Raw genomic sequence first — 23,531 nt, 5'->3', positions numbered from 1 at the left:
AATAAAAATAACCTTCCTATCAAATAATAGCCAATTTTTAAAAGAACTTTTACATAAATCTTTCATATTACATTATCCTGTGACTTAAATAAATTGCAAACAAACAAAATGTTGAAGTGAGCTGATTATCTGAAGTAAAATGAAGTATTTCTGTGTATTCTCTGAAATAGTTATATTGTTACTGAAGACTTACTATTGCATTTTCAAACACAAGAATTTGAACAGATAATTCTGACCTCATGAAACACTGAGAACTTTTTTATACTTTGAGTATATTTTGCTCAAAAAACCCATATCCTTAAGATTCTCTCTATTCACCAAATGTTTTCATTAATGTGACATACAGATGTCTAAAAGTTAAATGGGCCATTATTAGCACTCCGGAATATGCAAGCAATATCTGAATTAATTGTTTAATCATACTGAGTTGCCAGTGGCACCAAGAAAAAGAAAAGTTAAACGTCAGTATTTCACACTGTCAATTGAAATGAGTCCCAGATGTTAAAACACTAAGCAACCTAAACATCATTAATTTCATTTTAAACAAAATCTTTTACAAAGAAAGCTTAATCTAGTGATTCAGTCTTTCTCTTCCCCTCCCCCAGCACAACTAAACATGGAAATAACCCCTACTTAATATGTGCAGTAACTGAACTATTCAAATAGTACACAGGACCAATGTAAAGATTTTCATGTCTTCTGCCATTGAAACTCACTGGATTTAATTAAGATTTTAATGGTTTTAAAGACAATACCAAAGAATGCCTAACAAGTAAAAATGTCAGGCTTTGTTTTTCTCTAGGAAAACAAGTACTGCTTGTCATTGTTCACAATTCTAAAGTAGAAGAAAGCTTTGGTTGTTATCATTTTGTCTAAAATCAATGAAAAACAGTTTTAGGAATTTAAGCTAATACAGCCTGCCTACTCTCAAAAACATACAGGCTACTGGGAAATCCAAAGGGGACTTTTCTTCAGATATCTGAAGAAACTTAATTTAAACATGAATAAATTCACAATATAAACATCTGCCATTGTTTTCAGTACAACACTAATTACAACAGTTGCTTATATTTTGAATGAGCAAGTTCTAGAGAATATAGATAGACTTAGCCCCAGGAATTGTCATGAAATATCAGAGGAGAGATTAACTGTTAAGGGACATTCAAATCAGACTTACAGATTTAAAAAGGGAAGAGATTACATACCCCTCTCCACCAGTTCTTGTTATCTTTAGACGAAAATCAACTGAGTTCAGGCTGGGTGGCTTCCATTTCAAAATATCATCACATCGACCAGGCTTGTATTTCTGAAGTAAATTAAAATGCAGTTTAATTATGCTCATTGGTTTTCACTAGTTTTAAAAGTAACAATTCAGCCTTTCAGACTCTATTAGCTGTCTCTAATGAATTACAACAGTTAGTGACTGAAACAATGAATACCATTACCATGGAGGTAGTCGTGCTTCACTACTTTATTTGTTTCTGCCTTTTAAAACTGCTTAGCACTTTAGCTCTGCCATTGCATATAATAAAAAGCTGAGAATGGAAATAAAAATTAGCATACTTCATTATCTCTCTCTGGCTAATGAAAAATTTCAAGAAAGAAAATGAGACAGCACAGAAAGAAACAAAAACACACATAGGACATACAGAAAAGACACATTTGAAGTAATCTCAACATTTTGGAACTATTTCATGAACAATGTTTTTGTTATCCATGCTGTTGGCTGACAAAACATGAAAAAGGCAGAAGCCACCATACTGCCAGCTCTCATAAAGGCTCATCAGGAACATGTTCTTTCATAGCAAAGGAATTTAAGTTATGTAAAGATTAAAGAATATCATGATACACCAGAACATATATAAGAGAGCATCTCTTGCTAAAAAGAAAGGGTACACATTTGAACCACAAGCTGAAAGGAACAATTTTCTCTTAAATTAGAGCTTTAGTTTCTCATTGTCTCTGCTATCATCTGCTGCCATTTTGTTCATCTTCAGCTATCAGTAAGAGGTAACTTGTTGACACCTTCTTTACAGAATTTCTTTCATGACAATAGAGAGCATAATGAATAGGGCAAAAGTAAAATAATTTGCAGATGTATAGAATGAGAAATTCTACTTCTTTATTTATATACAGTAAGAAAATTTATGCAATTCTGTATGAAAAATAAACGTAACCAAAAACATCCACTGTCTTTTGGTAACAGAACAGTCATCAGCATCACACTGCACTCATGCTGTGTAAAATATTTTCAAGATACAGACTTTACTAATGATAAAACAGTTTTAGATCTAAAATGACAAAAGCAGAAGAATTTTCTGTTTTCTGATCTAAAATGACAAAAGCAGAAGAATTTTCTGTTTTCTGATGGAAGAATGTAAAGTTACTCTTTCAAAAAATAAACACACCGTGTCTTACTTATCATTTCTTGATGAAAAGATGGTCACTTCATTAATTCTTAATGATGCAAAAAAGATGGACCAACTCCTCTAAGCCACAACACTGAAATTCTGAGAAAAACTACATCTGATGCATATAAAAACCTTCCTCACTAGAGCTCTTGCATCCTGACTCTGACAACAGCCAGCAGCATGTGCTATGGGGAGATGAAAAGCAAGGCAATTATATATGATATTTTCTACTACTACTCTTTGAGACACTATCCATGTTGAAGCTCAGAGACTTCCTGATGTGGATGTGATTCAAATGTGATTCCTACATATTTAGTTATTTTCAGTTTCTCTGCATGAGCTCATATAGCCCCCAGTAAGACCATGTAAACCTTCATCAGCTGTAAAAGCCTGTGGCACAACCTTTCATGCACAGCCTGATTACCTTGCAGTAATAAAACCACTACCTTTTGTTTATTTTGAACACGTTTTTGTTGTTTTTGAAGACTTGCACTTCCAGGGATCGTACTAAGACAGATTGCTTAACAATCAAAAACCCCATTGATTCCATGGACTCATAGTTTCATCTGCCTCTATGTCCATAGAAATGCACTCAGCTCAGAGGGTATAATTTAACATCATAGTTACAAATTTTTTATCCACTTATATTACTCTACATTTGTCTACATAAAAGTTTATGCACTTTTTATCACTCAGCCACCCAGTCTTGTAAGAGCTTACTATAATTCTCCACAATTAGGACCAGCCCTTGCAGATCCATCACAAAAACGTCACTGAATGGTTCATCCAATTTTCACACTTGCTTACATGCAGTACATGTGGCTCCCTTCCCCAGGGAGGACTGAACAGCTCCCCATCCCTTCACTCCTGCTTTATAACCAATTAGATATCTGTGCAAGAGCCTTTTAAGTCTCACGTTACTTTAGTTTCTTCAAGAAAATTTTGACAAGAGGCTTTCTGGAAATTTTAGCAAGAAAAACCTCACAATCCTTACTTAAATGGGTTTTGTTGGAGAGGCATAACCTTCCTTCCAAAAATGTATGTAATTTTCACCAACTACATAAATCATGTTCACCCAGATACCAACTACAATATTCCTTTTTGTCTCTACTCCTTTGTCCAGTCCAGATACCAAGCTTACAGGACTTATTTCCTCCCTGATCTTCCATGACACCTGTCCCCACCTTTGTTTGTTTTTTTAATTGGTAATGTATTTTCTACCTTACATGCTTAGGTACTAATGTAGATTTTTCACATAGGATCTACTATCCAGTTTTTTCAAAGTCTTTTTCCTAGACTGACAAGTTATATCTTCCTAAAAGTTAGTAGGAAACCAACTTCACAACAAACAGGAACAACTATTCCAGGATCAGTAATGAAAAGCAATGTTTTGACAGAATATATCTGCATATCTGCAATTACACTGCGGGATCCACAATTTTGACTCGAGTTTAAAATTAACTGCTTGGCTTACTTGAAGGGAATGGGGTGGCACTTATTCATTAAGATGGAGTTATTTTCTTTAAGAACCAGCATAGTGTGAGACAAACCTCAGATTTTATTCTAAACATTTTATTCTATCAATAAAAAAATAATCTCTAGCACACCTCAAGTTAGTCAAAGATATCTCCCTTAGAAATCAATTACAATAACTACACCCTTTTGACTATTACATTTAGTTTTGACCACTGTCGAACAACAGCCTTCTCATTTCACAGCAATTTGTTAACACCAAACACTTGGTAAAGGTAACACGTAAATGACAGATTTTCTTTCAGAAACAGTCACAAAGCCTTAGGTAAGCTAACAGAATTCAAGGCTCGTACAAGGAATAATTTATACAGCTCCTCCCTGGCCTCCCCCAATTTCTTCTGTTACCATGAAATATAGAAATTCACAGAAGTCTGGCTCAAAAGGAGAATTGATTCAAAGGCCATATTAATAATCCCTAAGAAAGAGATTAATTTTTAACAGGTGAGTCCACACACACAAGACAGCACTAGTAAGTTATTGAGTTTGAATGCTAAGTCCTAAATCAATTTCTTTAAACATGAGCTGAAGCCAAACAAGAATTCTGCTTGTTAAATATATGGAAACTTCACCTTAGATGAATCACTGCATACTGCAGACCTGTTCTGCTTGAAGTTACTCTTTATTTTAATTCCAAAACAAAATGTGAAGCAATCTGTTTGAGATCAAACTACACCCTAGCATTTTAAATATAGCATTCATAGCAATGATACCCTCATCACCACTCCCCAACAAATATCTGTGTACACGACTACTTCTAAAACATACCAGATCCCCTGTCATCTCAAATACAAAGTTCATGCTTCAATCTGAAACCTGTCAACCTAGTCTAAGCACAAAAATTAAAACTCCACACCAAAAAGGTACATTGACAAATCAGAAACCATCTCAAATGGCTTTAAAGGACTGGACAAGGTGGCCTCCTGAAGTCCCTTCCAATCTAAATTATTCTACAAAACAGTGTCTATCTTTGCTAGCTTGTTCTTTTAGCAGCCATTTTGGGTGCATTTCAGTTCACAAAAACAATGAACGTTCAAAATAAATGCGCCACTTGTACCTATTTACTGTACTTTAGTTGCGATAGCTGGGCAGCTCTGGTGCACAATGGAACTAGGTTCCATCAATGTAAAACCAAATTTGAAGATTCCCTTCATGGACACACCTAATGCCCTTCACACCAAAGTACAGATACTGGAGGCCAAGGCAAAGGCTATTCCATTGCGTTGCTACCTTGCACCTATGGAGCACAAAAAAACCTGAGCTGTGAAGATATCCTGCAACATCCTGAACTGCTGCTTCAAAGAAATAAGGGTATCAGTGCCTTCAGTTGGCTATGAATCCTAAGCTCTCCAATTTTATATTTTGTTACTCCTTTTTACATTCACTCACCATCTACCCAACATTTCTTCTATCTTTTCAGTAGTAGTAGTAGTCATCGTATAAATGCCCTATGTTCTGTGGCCATTCTCTCCTGGCAAAACCTCAGGCCCCTACTTTCATGAAGAGGATGAAGATCAGGGACAACAGATGTGTCTGAAGTAGCATCACAAATGTGCCCCTACTATGGGGATCTTGCACTTTAGGCAAGAATACAATAATGACCCTAAAACTCAGGTGCACATCCAACGCCCTGGAATGCAGAATCATCACTGAAGACAGCTCAACAGAAAGCACATCCTCCGGCATTCCTCTTAGGCTGCTAAACCCATTGATTTCTCACCTCAGACTCAATTCCACAGGCTCAAGTGGCTCTAGTCAAACCACTATGAGGGTTTTGTTAGACCCTTGTTAGAACTATTTTAGCACTGCAGGGCACAGTAACAGGTTGCTGGTCATGTTGAGCCTTAATCCCCTGTACTGTCCCAGAGCAATAAGTCTAGTTCCCCTCTTCTTCCACAGCTGCCCAAAGAGGGGGCCATTATTCTCTTGTCTCCCATCAGGTCAAGAAAAAGGCTGTCCCTCAAAGCCTCAGGCTATGTTATCTTAACTCTTGCTGACAAAACTTTTCTTGTCAACTGAAGGTTTGTGATTTGCCTAAAGCTGTATGTCAGCATTTGCATTCAATGGATGGCACAGCAGAAAGCTGAAAGCCTAGACAGTGGAGATATCAGAGGCCCATAAGGATGACAAAATTTAACTCCAAATAGCAGCTTCCACATGGGATAAACGTTTCTGCTTAGTATTTTGTAGGAGGAAGAGTGGGGTTAGCTTCTGGGACTGCATTCTGGGCAGGCAGTCTGGGGTGTGGGGTGGTGTTGACTCATGATGAAGACACCCACCTTGAAGACTGAATGACTTCAGCCTGAAGTCTAGACAAAACAAACAGTTTCTCCTAGTGACTGCAAAGGAAGAGGTGGTGGGATGATCAAGAGAGAAGTTCGTGTCTCATCAAGAAAAGGAAAAGAAGGTTTCCTTTACAAGGGTGGATGTCTCACTATCCTACTAAGTCTAATCAGCCAGCTCTACCTCCCATAACCCTTATTAAATATCATCCTTCTTGCACTTCATGCAAGCAGAAGCTAACACAGGCCACCTTACATTTCCCTTCCTCCATATCTTCTTCCCTTACTCCTTCCAAATGATAGGAAGCCAGCAAATAACCCAGCTCTTTCTTTTCTCCTAAGTGGCACAGAGCTGCTGCATGTCACCTCTAATTTCTCCTCAGTGAACCGGTCAGTCCTAGCCCTGCAAAGTGTCCAAAGGGCTGCAAAGCTGGCAGCTGCAGGCACACACCAAATTAGAACGTTAAATAAAGGACACAGAAAACTCAAGGAAGGTTTGTTTGCATTGTAATGTCTGCACAAGAGGTATGGAAGTTTGAGTACCTTTGAAGAGTGAGGGCAGAGCAGGTGGGAGGGGATGGGGTTAACCAAGACTGGGAATCTACTGGGGTTCTTTTAAAGCATTAAATGTAGTTTGCCACACTGCAAATGATATTAGCATCTAACCACACTGAAAATGTAATAAAGTGCAATTAAGTATCCTTGACTATAAAATATAAATATTAAATATAAAACTTAAGTACTAAATATAAAACATAACTATGACAAACCTATAATGACAACAAATCTGCTCCTCTTACAAAACAGTGTTGAATGTTTTATCTGAAGAGCCCTACTTAATTCTGAGGCCTCTTAATCCATAGAGCAGCTGCTGGCCTGCCCAATCTAATAGTTTGCATTCAGCTGGGTAAACATAAAGACAGAATAATTACCCAAAATGTGTTATTATTTTCTTGCACTACAGACCCTGGGTCATTTTAAAGAACCAAAAGGACTGATTATAATCAATCATTTCAGACTAGACTTTATAAAGAAATGAGCTGAAGACACAGAAGTTGCTAACATTGTTGACAGATTATGTGAATAAATCACAACAATGGATCAAGAAACCACAAGATCAAAGGCAACCATTGAGTCAGTTGTATATTCATAGGTTTTTAAGACGGGAAACCATTACGGGGCTCATTGAGTCGTCTCTGTTGCATAAAGGACAGAGAAACTTGAACAACAATATTTATGTCAGGTTTATAACTCCTATTCAAACTACAGTAATATTTATCTCAAGTTTATAATCCCTATTCAAAACACAAGACACCTTTAAGAAAAATAATGAAGAAATCACAACATGTGTCTTGGGTAAGTTACCACAGCTGTTTATTATAGTTGTGCTTAAAAATGCTTATTTCTACACTGAGTCTTGTTAATGCCTTGCTTTAGACTGACGCCTGGCTCTCCATGTAATTACTTTCCTTTTTAAGATAAAATGAGTAAGTCTGAGTCTCATTGCATGGGTAATTACCCTGTTGGCTAACATACACATCATCATAGTGGAATTTCACAAAAGCCTTTAGAAGACTAGTCAACAGAACTGAACCTACTATTCCAATATTCTTTTCATTGCTTACACATACAGCAGTACACAAAGTATATTTGTAATCTTCTGCATTGCACTGAGAGGTGTTGATAACTAGCTGAAATAATTCTTTTCAGATTCATGCCTTTAGCTGGGACTTAACACAGTCCTGGAAATATAGCCCACATCTGTCTCTGCTCAAGCACCATCACAAGACCAAATGATCCACCTTAGCCCACATGGTTGATTTTTCAGGAAAACAGGTAAGTTTGCTGAAAAAGCTCAAAATATTAACAATGTGACCATAAAAACATACGCAAAATCCCAACACTATAATTAAAACCCTTAAAGCCTTCATGGTAATGTACTTCTTTTCTTTTAACTGTCACAAAAAACCAAAAAAACAAAAGAAAAAAAAATAAATTAAAAATTAAATTGCGACCCTTAGCTCCTTTAAAAACTCTGCCTTTTGTCCCTTCCAGCTTCCCTTCTGAGTTCCAACTCCTTCTGCTCCTCAAAGTGCCAATAAAAACAATTTACAGTCTCCCCATAGTTCCCACAGACCATCACTGCAATTCCTCACGTATTCTATTTTCTTTGTCTGGGAAAAAGATAAGCAAAAAGGCAATGTGGTACCAGAAGTTTCTTGGTCATTGATGGGTAAGTGTGATTAATGCTTGTTCTTCCTGTATATTGAGTAGGACACTGAGAACTGGAAGAAAGGGACATACTAGTCTGATCATAGGTCCACTACACTCCCTGGCTGAAGAGCAGAAAGTCCAACTTTTTTTATTGATGTCAAACAGATTATTTGAAAAAACTGCTTTGAGAGCAGTGGGATCACCCCTAACTCACAACCTTGGAGGTGAAGGCAAACAGTGTTGTACACTATGCCATTTATGGTGTTTGGTGGTGACCACTGGTCGTCAGCAAACCAGCTTCAGAGATTATCCATCCCACCCACAGGGAAAGCTACTTTGAATGCTGGTGGTTTAGGAGAGAAAAGAGAACAATGTCGAAGAGCAAATGCCTCCAGATTCAAACAACAGGGTGTGTGACTACAAAGACTGATACACAGAAAAAGTGAATAAAATTAGTGCTTTGATCTGAAGTGGGCATTAGAAATAAACACCTGGACAACACTTTCTACTTAGACCAAACACCAGAAAGTAGGAGAAAAATATTATTGTTCATTCTTGCACTAAACCATCATTTGACATAATTTCTGTATAAACTCTGGAAATAGTAAAGCAGACATTTCTTTTAATAAATGTGAGTCAACTTTTCCTTTATTTTTAAAGGAAACACAGGAGATGTGATTTGTAAGTACTCCTAAGAGTGATCAGTTTAAGAGAAACTCCTGGACAAACGCTGGTAGTTTCCAAACACCTGTCAGTTCTGAAAGGCATTTTCATAGGTGAGACAAAACACAAGAATCTAAACACTGAATGGAAAATATGTAAGAACACAAAATGGCTGCAAATTTCCTGCAGCTCCAAAACAGAATTCAAATGCTTTCCAATTTAACACAGTTTTCATGTGTTGCACCAAACCCTTCACCAAGCACAACCTGTATCTAACCATGGAGAGATGGCCATGATGCCCTAACTAAAAGACGACCAAAAAAAACCAAACTAATTCCTTCCCTTCAAAAAAACTCTTTTAATGAAAATAAATTAATAAATACTGCTTTTAATGTTTAGTGTTCTAAATTACTGATTCAAACCACCTGAACCATCAAGCTGCAGTCCTCACTAAACATCAGCTTTTTGCTTGGTTCAGTGATTTGATCAGAATAGACACACTGAAGTTCAACAAATATTTCATCAGCTTGAAAATAAGATTGTTACTGAATTCCAGACATTAAACAAAGTAATGTTGTCACACCATTGAAAGCAAATCTGCAAAAGTAACTTTAGAGACCTAAAAATGTGGAGAAAAGACAAGTCCCTTGGCTAACCTCAACTAATACAGTGTCCATGGTTAAGCCAAAAAGATGATAGAGCCAACTCCAGATAACACAGTTTTAAATAACTCATTACTTGACAATGAAGTCTCCATGCTGCTTTAATTCCATGTAGTCAAACAAATGTGTTAATTCTTCCATTTCTCCACTTTAAAAATCAAAATAAGGAAAAATTAATGTGTTTTTAAGACACAATCACACCTGTATTCCAGAAATTTTCCATTAGAAAGTTAAAGAATTAAGTAGGAATGATGCTTTTTAATGCATTAGGACCAGTTAGCTGTCAATACCTGTTTTGGACCAGCTGTTTGGGAAAATATTATTGTACCACAATTTGTCTTTTATGAAAATGTGACTTGAAGCTATATGAAGTAGAATGAAAACTATTAAAATCAAAATTATCTATGAAATATTAAGCTTAACTGTCATACCAGACTAAGAAGCAAAACATGCACCCATTTAAATACGGTTAGATTATGTTTTATACCAAGGATTTTAATACTTGAATGCAAATCAGGTTTAGAAGGTTAACCTGCATGGAGAAATTATTTTGTTAATATGTTGATAGAAAATTGCCTTTTCTAAAAGTGCCTCTGATCCTCAAGCTAATGCAATATTTATACTGGACTTCTTTGGTAATTAGCGGGCTAAACATCTTCTCTTACACTTTAATTTAGCTTTATACCTCCAGCTTCATTAAACATCTTGTTTCACAGCTATACTAATAGCTTTTCTCAATATTCCATTAAGCAAGGAGAAAAATATGAGGACATTTTATTAATAACTAACATAATTTACATATTAATCCTATTAATATTTGATAAATGAAGTTCAGATCACAGCCAAAACTCTATGTTTATAGTAATCAAAATGTAGCAGCCATAATTTTTTTTTTTCCTCCTACCCCAGCATGTTACTATTACATTACAAACTATATCTGTTTTTGATCATTTCTGGTCTTTCACAGAATACAATGGTCTGCACCTAGAAACTCCAATACTTGGGTTTGAAGCAAAACTGAAAAAGCAAATGGATTCAAATAATTGGCTAATGTATATGTGATCCAAAATGGACCAACTGGTGTCTTCCTTTGATTATAAACTCTACTTTTGGCAAACTAAGGTAATTGTTGAAGAGCTACATACTTCTACCTTTGTGACAAATAATTTTCTGACAACAGAATTATAGTGCTCATGGTCAAAGGAATTGGTGATGGTCCATGGTTGCTACTTAAGATATTAGATTTAAATTCCTATTGATTATTTTGTAATCTTCTTATTTTTCACCATCACTACATGACCTTCATTACATATGCACTATGTAAATCTTCCGAAAAATGAACACAATAATAGAAACACTCAAGATACATCAACTTGTCTTCCACTGCTGTATTTCACTCTATATTTCACTTTGTATCACTAAGTTAAACTGAGATGGACCCAGCATGTAGCAGCAGTGTAAACTGTCACCAGAAACTATTTTATTTACTTCTCCAGATGAAATTTTCTTTCAAATTCAGCTTCAGAACTCATTAACAGCCTTAACCAGAAATTAATATAATGGAAAACTTCATATCCATGTAACTTTTTCTCAGTCATACATTGTTAATTTCTACCTGTCTAGAAACACACAGACAGAAACAAACCCAGAGATAAAAAGCTAAATAGCTTAAAACAACTGTCCATAAACAGTTGGAAGAACCTAGATAATACAGAAGTACTTCTAGCTCACTCCTTTACTGATCTTTCTTTTCTTTTTCTCTCTTAAAGCAATGCTTATTATTCTTCTCTCTGCCCCAGCAACATAACAAATTTTTGAAAGACTCTTAGGGAGATCATCTTCCTTTTCATCTTGCTTCCACACTTCTACTGTGAAGAAGCCTTGGCTACATGAAGCCAGTAATGTTGGAGAGCACATCAATTTTCATTGTAAAAAGTGATAAGTGTAATTGCTTCAGTGTATCACTTGCTTTTTGAGCCTTACTGTTTCTGTCTCTTTACAAGTTTAAAGTGTTGCACATACCAGCCAAAACCTTCACTCATTTCTCAAACCCAATGGCATCAATCTCTCTTCACCTTCTGCCCTTTCATTTTAACCACCTCTGTCCTAACTCAAGCTTAAGTGTAGTCATCACTTAAATTTACACCAGAGAAAGAAAGAAGTCAGCCTCTCAGAGGACTTCTTTCTTTGCGGCTAGTTAGTTTGTGATCAAAGGCTCCTAGAAATCCCAAAAAATTGGGTTGGATCAGCAGAAGATATTCAGTGCTTCAAGTCTGATAGCCATAGCATCCTGGTATAACAAAAGAATCTCCATAAATGGAGCAGCAGTGATTTTGGCTGACTCACTACAATAACCTGATTTGGAAGCTGGGTAATTTATCAGTATTGAAGGCCACATTTGCAGAAGCTCCAACCTGTAAATTTAAGACTTCATCATAACATCAGTTTTGTTGACATTTTTACTAAGCTACAATGATAATCAGTATACCAGGAATAACATTTCAGAAAATCCCCTCAGAGACCAGGAAGATTAATGAAAACTACCAAACCAACACAGAAAGATGCAAAAATATATGTCAAAATACTTCTTGAGGAATGCCAATCTTAAAAAAAAGAATAAAGCCTTACATCAAAAGGCAATCAGTAGGATGGAGCTTTTAGCTAGTCTGAACATAAGGAGAAATGTGCAAGTACTAAGAAAATGCAGCATGTTGGTCTCAGACATAGTCCAATTTCTCTTTATAATTCCAGAGCTAAAAAGCCCCTAAAGCTGAACAGATATGCCTGAAAGATGATGCACAGAATTGCCAGCAGGATTTTTTTCTACATGTTGCTAAATGTGTGCTACACAAAACTGTCATTAAGAGCTAGCTTATTATATCTTACAGGGCTACAAACCTCCTTGAATTAAATATTCATGAGTCTTCCTTGGAATACTGAATCCTGTGATATTTTATAAGAAACAATAGAAACTAGCCTTTTCAACTACATATTCTAGTATATAAATTATGAAATTATGAGTTTTAATCATATTAAATTCATCATTAGCTACTGACATTAAAATAACAAACCACATATTTCACATCTTAATTTTCAAAAGGAAACATTCATACAACATGGGAGTTAAGTCCAACCAGTAGAACTCAGCATGCACTTCACAGTGCTTTTAACTTTGCAAGCAGCAAGCTGATGTGCTCAGAGATGAAAAGCAAAGCGGGGAAAAACGCATATTGAAAAAAAATCAGTACGTACTTTCTTTTTCAAGTCTCCGACAAGACTAATACAACTAATACAACTTAAAACTGCATTTTCAGGAGACTAATTTGGATAATGAGCAGGGAAAAATCCTCATCTAAGAAGAAAAAATATACCATGCCAAATGAGAAAATAAAAGGATCCTGCCCACTTTTTGTGTGAAATTAATCCTTGTAGTTTTCACTTAGGAACAAACAAGGCAGTGTCTCTGGGTAAGAACAGGTTCAGCTGAATAGGGTGGCTATTTGCTGAGCATTGTAAGTAAAGGTAAAAGAAATATAAGGTTGTATTTTAAGAACATTACTCAAAAAAAATTCAGTTACTGTGAAATTAGTTGCTATCCTTCTTGGGAAGGACGTTCTTCCATTAAAAACAGTGGTCCCAAAATAAGTTGTTAATATTGCTTTGTAACCAAACAATAGTTCCTGCCACATCAGATTTTTTTACCCTTTCTACAGAACATGACCACACAAACACCCATCAGACATGCAACAAAAAATCTCCAGTTTGAATACTGGGATTGAGCAACTGCCATGAAAAACCTGTTCCAACTTCTCTGCTGCTGGCAGGGAGCTTTCATTCTGTTACTGGCAGAAGAGTTACACTCAGACATTTTTCTCCTTTCCCTTTTCTTAAAGTTTCTTTTTTAATTATGCAAAATGTTCAAATGTTAAGGTAGCTATGCTTTGAGCAGGGAAGTAGCTGAAAGGACAAAGAATTAGGGGAGGGGGTGACAATTACCATTTGCCAAAACAAATGTCATCAAGTTTAGCTGCTATTTAACAGCTTAACATTTTAACAAGGGAGAATAGAAGGAGTAGTTGAGCACAGCTTTTCCATAAACAAATGTACAATGTATTTAAAAAACAGAATTCTATTTCTTAAGAAAGAGAACTGCAACTCATAGCACCAATTCACCGGCATCCATCAAGTGAATTGAAATGTCTGATGTGCAGTCACTGGGAAATTCTGGGAGAAGAAAGCAGACAAACCTGAGCCAGTTCAGGAGAAGCTTCTTTCAAATGTGATTTCTCTCCCATGCATCCTTTTTCTTAATGTCATAAAAACAAAGACAACAGTCCTCTCCTTAACCTCTAGAACATAAAACATAACTGAGAATGCCATAGGAAAAAAATAACATCACAGATTCAAGCAAGAATCTGCGATGATGTTTGGAAGACAGCTAAAAAATCTCTTCCAACCTGCAAGATAAAGCAAGTTTATCACTTCAATGTAAACATTGGTAAAATGCTCAGATAACAATGAGCATGCTAGTATGAATTCTGAACAAATAAATTAGATCTCTGTGAAGCTCAATACTACTTGTGAAACAACTTCAATAGAATCCTTCAAAAACTTTCTTAAAGCAGAGCGAGCAGTACAGAGATGACAACAAAGTGAACAAGCCCACCTGTCATCGATCCAGTGGTACTCCAGAAAGAATTAGAGTCATGTGGAACAACATCTCTCTTGACACCAAGAACAGTAAGTACCATGCTCATTTTATGAGCTGTCTTGTAAAAAAAAACTTTTCTCTTGTACAGTACATCCTCAACAGGAGGAGAACATGACTTTTATAAACCAAATCATTCAATAACCTATTTGTTGAAATTCAATCTTAAAGCTGGGACAAAGAATATGAATCTTAGCAGATGGGGAGTCAGTGGTACCAGTTTGGGCAGAAAGATCTAGAAACTCAGTTCAAGTGGAAATCAAAAACATCTTAACTAAAACAGAGCTATAACAATGATTGCAGTGAAAGTTGAGGGTGACTATTAGGTGAAACACCGTTCTGCACTTACCAAAATACTAAAATAGGTGGATCAAAGTTTTAGCTGCATTACACAGACAACACTTAGGTTATTAGGCTTTTGAGCACATTTTCTCCTCAATTTCACATGTGTATTTGTGCTTTTGAAATGTGTGAAATTGGGAAAAGCTCTGAAAAAAATGTGTTTCAAAAGAGGTAGCAGCTCAGATCCTGACAACTGTTTATAACTGTTGTCAACAGACATATTACAGAATAATATGCTCCATGAAGGCATTACAAAGGATCTAAAGCTCTAGACACCCTCTCACAACTGGGGGTAAAAGAGAAAGACCATTAAAAACATAAAACCACTCTAGGACACTAAAACCTAATTAGAGCAGAAGAGTGGTGTACAAAGGGAACAACAGTCAGCTGTTCATTAGGAACAGAAGAAAAGCAATTTTGTCTTCAGGGTGGCACAAGAATACTTAATGCTGTTTAACTCCTTGCATCCCTCCTCCCCAGCACCCTTTATACAGGACAGAATAGGTCACACGGTGGTGTTCAGCAACCAGTATTGTTCTCTAATCCCTTCTATTCCAGCACCTGGGGATCACACCCATGTGCATTTAAGTAAATGCAATCTTGCAGAAGAGAACTGTGAGCACATGTGACTTCAGTCAGAAATGCAAGAGAGCAGTCAAAAGCTGTCTGCAGGTGACCGTGACATTGCCCTAACAGTCACTAAAGAAACTCCCCTTTATGAATAGCTGCCAATATTTTCATGTCTCCAAACCATTTCTTTCATCTTAAGAAAAAAAGAGTTTTTGTAATTTAGCCCTAAGCCAATAACTGATTTTTAAACAGTGAGCTACATCATGACTTGAATTAAAAATTTACTGTTATTCAAAATTCCCCTCCAGTACAAGGCAGTTCTCACAGTACAAAGCCATTAGCTATACAACTAAACATATTTTTTTCTAAAACCAGCAAAACTCTACTTTACTTCTTTAATAGCTGTAGGCTTTTTTAAGCAACCAAGATGTGTACAAGCAGAGCAGTATACCCAGTTAAAATCAATATCTATTCTAGTAAAAAAAATATTATCAAAAACCCCTTGCTTTCTGCATGATCAAAATTCTAATAACTTTTTTCCCCTCCATTTTTTCCTGGCCAGTCACCATTAATATTCCTAAGAAATTAATTCATATATATTTGCAGTGAGACACTGCAGAGTTTCAGAAGTAATGGAATAACACCCACCAAATCTGACAGAGGACAGAACCCTACTTCTTTTGAAGGCCTAGCAAAATATGCAAGCAAATGTCATGGAAACAGAAGCTCTCTCCATAGTAACACCATTTGTGGCACTGTAGCTAACCACTCTAAGATGCTCCAAGTTATTAGCTTAAATCCAGTCTTCATTTAATATTTGCTCCATAACATTCCATATATCTATGAGCTGTAAAGATTAAAAATATTAATAGTTCATGAGAATGCAGTATCAAAGCCAAAGTCAAACATAAGTATAAGGCCAAACTAATTAACTGTGATAAAGCAAGTCTGAGTGACACTGTCTTTAGGGAAAAAAGCCAAGAGACTGATGGCGCTGTAAAGAATAATTATATTACAGCTTGTTTCTACTACACTCTGACTCCACGCAACAATTGTCAGATGTGCAACAGCATCTCAAATTAAGCACATAGAAGAAGCTACAGAGTAAGACACATAAAAGTATAATAAATTTTTTAAAAATATAAAAATACATAATTGCACCTAAGCAACCCTTGTTACCCGCTGTTATACAAAAAATTAATTTTTTTATCAATCAACCCAGCAATCAAAACTCTCAAAATCAGCTGAACAAAGACTCCAACTAGCATTGTAGCTGCTCTCCATGGAGATGGACCATCTTAGTGCACAGCAATCAGAGCCAAGGGAATGATTTTCAATGAAAAATTTTTTCCACAACAAAACCAAAAAAAGTTCCTGATTTATTTTGTGGCAATGCTTGTTGGCACATTTTCTGATCTGATGACCAATGCAAAGTTTCACTTCCCTGACTGTTACTAGATACAACTAGTATCTAGTACTAGTATCTAGGACATGGTACTAGCTGTCCCTTCCATCCAGAAACTGAAAAGGGTCAGTAGTGCAAATGGGCACAAAAATACATTACCTCCGACATTTTTGCAAATAAAATACCATGTCTTGCAAGCATAGAAAATAGAGCTTATTCTGCAAAAATTTTTTACAATGTCAACAAGAATAATTTATCTGGTTGTTCTTGTTCATAAGCAAATTATGAAAAGTTGCACTCGTTCTTTACTGGTTCAAAAAACTTTAATGTAATATAAAATTTAAACCAAATCCTGTAACAATGAAAAGTATCATGACTGTCTTACTGTAATACTTAAGCTTCTGAAAATAAATTAAAAAAAAACTTAACCAGTCTTTGTACATGGTAGTCTCATGCCTTATGTATATTTTAGAGAGCTGATTCTACTCAAAAATCAAGCATATTCTTCCAAAATCATGCTAGTACTAAAAAAAAAAAAGAGTTCTGAAGGTTTCCAAAATATATCCAATATGGTTCACTGCATACATGTTTCTTTATACAGAAAAATCTGTATTGCTTCAAGCTGATACATTTTAATTACTTTGTAAATAGCAAACAAAGCAACAATGCTTTTGTCTACCAGCCTTTGTCTATTGGCCTTGGAGCCAGCTCAGTAGGAAGAGTCGGGGGAAGGAACCCCAAAAGCCAAACATGATTTGCTTTGCTTGATGTTAGTTGATGGTAAGACGGCTGCAAAAGAATATGTTGCCTAAAATCTAGGAAATACTGACCTCTACTAGTCTCTTCTCCAACTAAACTTATATTTTTCCTCACCATCACATGCATCAGACATTTTGCAGAATAGATTTTAGTAGGAATTGGAATTTCACATTTTGTACTTGAAGACAAAAGGAACAACCTTGAAACTCTTAATTTGTTAACCACATAGCAAACTTCTTTTTCACCTGTTTTGAGCTCTGAGCACTATGAGCACTGGATCCTGTGATCAACTTACATTTGTTAAATAGTTGTTTCCAAAACTATTTAGAATTATCCTTTACTCTTCTGGTTCCTTTTTCTCATTACCAGAAGAACAAGCCATATTTTCCCTTAAAAGTGGCAACATCAATTCACTGTCTGACAAGTCCCAAAGATACACATTTCAATTGCTCTCATAAGTTAAAATTCTCTAGATTCTCTAGAGAATCTCATGTTACTTAAAAAATGTTTTGTTTCAGTGGCTGGATGAATATACAGATGCAAAATCTCCCTGGGATTTCTAGTGCTCACTGTTTGGAAACAAGCAACCTACTGTTTGTCAGTTCAAACTTATCAAACCTTTCAGATGGGATGTAACAAGTGCACTAACTGGTTTTTAATGAACAATTCAAACTATACAGAACATCTGCATTTTGGAAATCTGAGATAATTTCCAGATAAGATTTCTAATAATTTTCCCCTTTTGGAACAAGCCAGCAGACATGTCACAGTTGTACATTCCCCTATTTCAGAGGAAAACTTCTAGAGTAGTGTGGAGAAAACCTGAATTTCATTTCAGAAACACAACTAGCAGCATTAAAAGAAAATAAGTTTTTGCTTTAAGAATATCTGCACTAATTACATAGGAAACCTTCATCAGGTGTCTGATCTCTGACTTCTATGAACAAGGCATGAAGTCCAGCACTGCCACATAGTACTTAACAGACCTGTATGATACAATCACATCTTAATTATTCTCCATGCACTTGAAGACAATGAAATTTTCTTAGAAGCAATTTATAGCTTCCATATCAAGCTCAAGACTTTCATTCTTAATCATGTTAATGGACTTGGTTCACTATTTTTGTAATATCATAGGCTAGGAGAGCTGATGAAAAGAACAGCAAGTACAATTACAACTGAAACTAAAGTCACTGCCAGTCAAAAGGAGACTTAATTATTACACAGTGTACTGTTGTGCCTCTTCAGTACAGAATACTATTCCACAGGCACCTCTGAGCCTTGCAGAGTGTACAGTATCATGAACATGATTATTTTAAATGTGCAGTCACCAATATGCACCATTACCTTCAAAGATTTATCTAATAATACATGCTAGCACCTAAGAAAAAATATTCTTATAATTAAAAAATTCAGTTACCCTTTGGTGATATTTATCATGTGTTTTCAAAATTGTTGTTTATAAGAACAGTGACCCAGTAAACACTTTAAATTATGAATAACAGTCATGTAGAATCATTCTGCTTTTAAAGAAAGTGTCTTTAAATGTTTTTGACCATCCAGACACCACAATGCAAGTGCTGATACTCCTCTAAAAGTCATCCTCACACGTGTTTCCTCACATCTGAGGTATATACATCATTTTCCTGAAATGCTAGGCTAGTGATTACACTAAACAGTGGGATGGAGATCTACCTAAATATCCTGTTTATCCTGATACTATTTTTGTTTTACTGCTGTGCTCCTGCCTAAGAATATGAACATTTTATCAAGGATCTTCATGAAAACTTGGAAGATTTGTTGGCTGTCTTTTTCTGCCATGTACAGAAAACAGAACTGGGAGAAAACAATCACAACAATTTAGTTCTTCCAGATACTTCCCTACATCTTTTCAGTTTGACAGAAAAAGTACAGAGGGATCATAAATGAAGCACTCTGTTTATGGATATCTGTTCTGGGATCTGAAGAAAAGAGAGTGCTGGCAAAATACTTTCTACTATATTGTCCAGTTTCCAAATCATTCCCGATCTATAAGCTGCTCAGTCCTGTAGGGATTGCTGTAAATTTCAGGATGAGTCAGAACACTGTCATGAAGACAAGTGGCCACTTCATTAATTTATTCAAGAGCTGAATGAGATGATTCAGTAAAGAGTTCTCACTGATTCAAATAAAAAACTCTCCTAGATTTCCCCATCCATGGAAACTTTTTGGAATACAGACTTACTCTTTTAAAACAGGTATGTTTTGCAGAAGCTGAACCTTTGTGTTGGTATTCCCACCTGAAATGCCATTTACACTACATACTCCTAATATATATCTATTTATTTTAGTTAGAAAATACATATAACCATAGTTAAAAGCATGACAGGAAGTGCACTCCACAAACTCCCTGACAGGTGGCTTTGAGACAAAGAAACTATGCAAAAAACATTTTTGAAAGCCTTTATGACTTATGATTCTACAACTTTATTATCCCAACATTTAAAACAGTAGCAGGCAGTGAAAGTGGTTTTTTTCTTTCCCTAAACAGCACATGCAGAGACACCACCATATTAATGTCAAGTGACAATCCCAATTTGTGACTAGTACACAAAATGTAGGAAATGTCTTTCCTGCTGCCACTGGCAGGCAGAATGATTAAACTGCACAACAGAAGTTCAAGAACCCATTTAGATAGCACCCATAAATGCAGTTCACTGCCTGAGAAATCAGAGAATGTCAGGCAGTACAGGTCATTAGCAAGCAAATGAGACAACATACCAACTAGGACCAACACTCTCCTTAGGTAATCAGACTCAAGACACTTGACACATCTATTCAGGCTGACATAATAAGAAAGTCAGGTTAAACAATTCTAGCAAATAGCAAATATGTTTGCATTTCAATCTGAATGTACTAGAGGCCCAAGAGCAGAAAGTTAAACAAGAAAAACTTTTACTACACTCCAATCTTACTATATTTAGACCTAAAAATTATTCATAAAGGGAAAGAGGGAAATGTAGATATTTACTGGGGGTGATTTATCTCAGGTTCTTGGAAAGTAACTGAAAATCATAAAAATCTGCTACGTTCAAAAATCATGATACTTGTATCTAGAAGTCTAGCAATTTAATTAAATAAGCTGTAATTAATTTAATTAGACCTTACTTACTGGTGTTTAGGTTAACATTTCTTAATTTTCTAGTTTTCAAATTTAAAAAAAAAAAAGAAAGTAGAAAACAAGTCACCCCAAATGAGCAAAGACAAACTTGAATTAGTATAAAAGTTTTCCTTGTACAGTCACAGAAAACTCCTCAAAGGAATATTGTGTATCGTTAATATATTTGGGTATGTTTGCAAAGCATGTGAAAAAATTGTATATTTGAGATGGGGATAGCTACGTAAGAGATTAATTGCAAGGAACATGGCCATGGAAATTGAATATAACAACTATTCATAGGCAGAAAAGAGTTGCAAAGCTCAGTGGCATTTCAGGAGATTGACAGCAAGTTCTCTGTTAAAGGAAAACCTACAACTGCACAAGAAGTGCACACTGATATGACAACAGCATCCCTTGATAGCAACAGATTCAATCAGGAACATTCCTCTTACAGAAGTAATCACATTTAGCAAAGAGATACTCTAAAGATGAAAAGTTTTAATAATGTGGATCAACAAAAAAGACTGATGAAAATGATTCTCTCTAGGTTCTCCTTCCTTCTGCTGCAAACTCTAGAGAAAAAAAAAAATCAGGTGGTCTTAGCACATGTGTTAACAAACTGAGGTACTGGTGTCTTCTCCCAGTGATAGGATGTGTGGGAACAGTTCAAAGTTGTGCCAGGGAGTTTTAAACTAGACATCAGGACGAATTTCTGTACTTGAGAGGATGGTAAAACATTGAACAGGTTTCTTAGAGAGGTGGTCAATGCCTCAGAGCTGTAAGTGTTTAAGAGGCATTTGGTCAATGTGCTTAATAATATGCTTAAATTTTTGGTCAGCCCTGAAATAGTCAGGCAGCTGGGACTAGATGATCACTGTAGGTCCCTTCCAACTGAAATAAGTCTGTTCCATTCTATTCTATACTATTCCATTGCCTCCAAATCTTACATGAATCACTACAAAAATAGGAAGCTAAATCCAGAAACATATATTTGTTAGAAGCAAAAATCTATGCTATTATATGATTCTTCCTAAGCCTTTGTATATCAGCTTTGGTACTGAGAGTACATTTGGTATATCTGAGTCTGCCTGAAGCCATTACTTGCTATTGCATAAGAAATACGTAACAATAATTGTTGCCCATCACTGATAAACAGGATGTCTGAGTTTCAGAAATAAGCCAGCAAGTGACTAGGCCTATGATTAAAAATTTACACACCATTTGGTAAAATATATACTGTGGAAGAAAAGGCTTTCCAATTATATAGGATTATTTAGGACAAACTGGCACTGCTTAATGAAACAAATCATGAAGATGTTTTATTTGGTGGTATCTTTCAGAGATATTTAATTCAGTTTTAACTTCAGTGATTTTGGATGAACTTTTACAATGACAGAAAATAACACAGCCTATTATACAATGGGAATAGCACAAATAATTAACAGGCAACCAAGCATTTCAGATCACCACTAAGTCTGCCAAGGGAAGGAAGGAAGATATAGTAATAACTCATCCAATGTTATTCAGTTATAAAAACCTGTTCGTTATTCTTTCATTTTAAAGGCTAAGCTTTGCATTAGAATTCAGTATGGGGAGCTATGTGTTAAATAATTCAGCTGTTCTCTAAAATAACATTTATCTTAGAAGAACAGAGTTCAGCAGTTGCCCTTCGTCTTTCCCTCTAAAAATCCCAACTCCACACAACTGGACTTTATTCTTCATCCAAAATAAGAGTATGGAGGAGTACCAAACAGAAATCACACAGAGCAAATGCAAAAATGTAACAGAGCTCAGGAGGCAAACACAAACCAGAAGATTTTAAATTGTGATACAAGCGTTCCACAGATGCTCAAAAGCTGTCTTTAGGCCTTCCTAACTGATGGCCAGGGAGTCTTCACTTAGCTGGCTAAAGTAAAAAAAATAATTCCTACATCCCTTCCCGAAGCAAAGGAAAAGTAATAGTTTTAGTCAGCAAGAAAACTGGCTGCTAGGAGATTACTAGCATAAAAATTAGACACTCTGAGATATCTAGCAAAGGTACGATTTACAAGGTAGACATGAAAAGCAATTTCACTGATGAGTGGGCAGAGTCCAGACGGCCATTCTGCTATCAGGAGAGGCCATTTCTGAGATTTTCATTAAAAACATACGGGCTGGTAACCTGCAAGTGCTCTAAAACAAATGTAAGAAGTTTGCTCTTTTGAACATTTCAAAAAGAGGACTGAAAGCTTCCAGTCTTTACACAAGCATTCAGAATCTGTAAATAAGACATGTGGCTTTCACCTTTAAACTCAGTCATGGTCTGGGGCATGATCCCAGGGTGAGATACCTGTCCCTGAAGTTTCCTGCTGCTGTTTTACTCCTACTTAGCACCTACCTTTGGGCCCTGCTCTGTCAACCAGTTACAGGTAAAGGAACCATAAAGTTGATCAGATGGAATAGAGCTGATTTAGGCATATGGGAGTTATAGTGAGAGGATCTTAAATGGATAGACAATGATATAGGGAAAAGACGTGTCAGGGAGAAGCAACAGAGAAGGGAAATCAAAGGGAATGAGGAAATGGGCTGCTGGATAAAGAGAATGCATGAAGAGAAAAAGAGCAAAGGAAAAGAGTATAAAGGGAAGAAGAGAAGCAATAATAAGACATTTGTCTCTTGTGATGGAGTTGTCAAGAGAATGATATGTTAATGCAGGAATTGTGTAAGAGCCACACATCACATCAAGCTACCTACAAAGCATTCTTAAATCACAAACAAGGCAAAAACATCCATCACTTCCACTAAACATGCTCTTCTCATGATCTGTGAAAGCTTTCAGACTGAGAAGGGAGGAAATGGGAAGGAGA

General features: G+C 36.0%; 1 protein-coding gene across 2 annotated transcripts in view; it reads right to left on the bottom strand.

Annotated features, from left to right (window-relative positions):
* Positions 1-23,531, bottom strand: part of RNGTT (RNA guanylyltransferase and 5'-phosphatase) — a 171,845-nt gene that overhangs the window by 62,636 nt on the left and 85,678 nt on the right. For both annotated transcript variants that reach the window (XM_005518195.3, XM_014263722.2), the window contains exon 13: positions 1,206-1,306. In XM_005518195.3, coding sequence (XP_005518252.1) covers positions 1,206-1,306 — 101 coding nt within the window. The remainder of the gene's footprint in view (positions 1-1,205; positions 1,307-23,531) is intronic.

Source organism: Pseudopodoces humilis, chromosome 3, assembly GCF_049639895.1.
Source record: "Pseudopodoces humilis isolate 2021_Gansu_Grassland_sample_001 chromosome 3, ASM4963989v1, whole genome shotgun sequence".
NCBI lineage: Eukaryota > Metazoa > Chordata > Aves > Passeriformes > Paridae > Pseudopodoces > Pseudopodoces humilis.
Note: the sequence above shows the minus strand (reverse complement) of the source record. Positions and strands in the feature narration are given on the sequence as shown.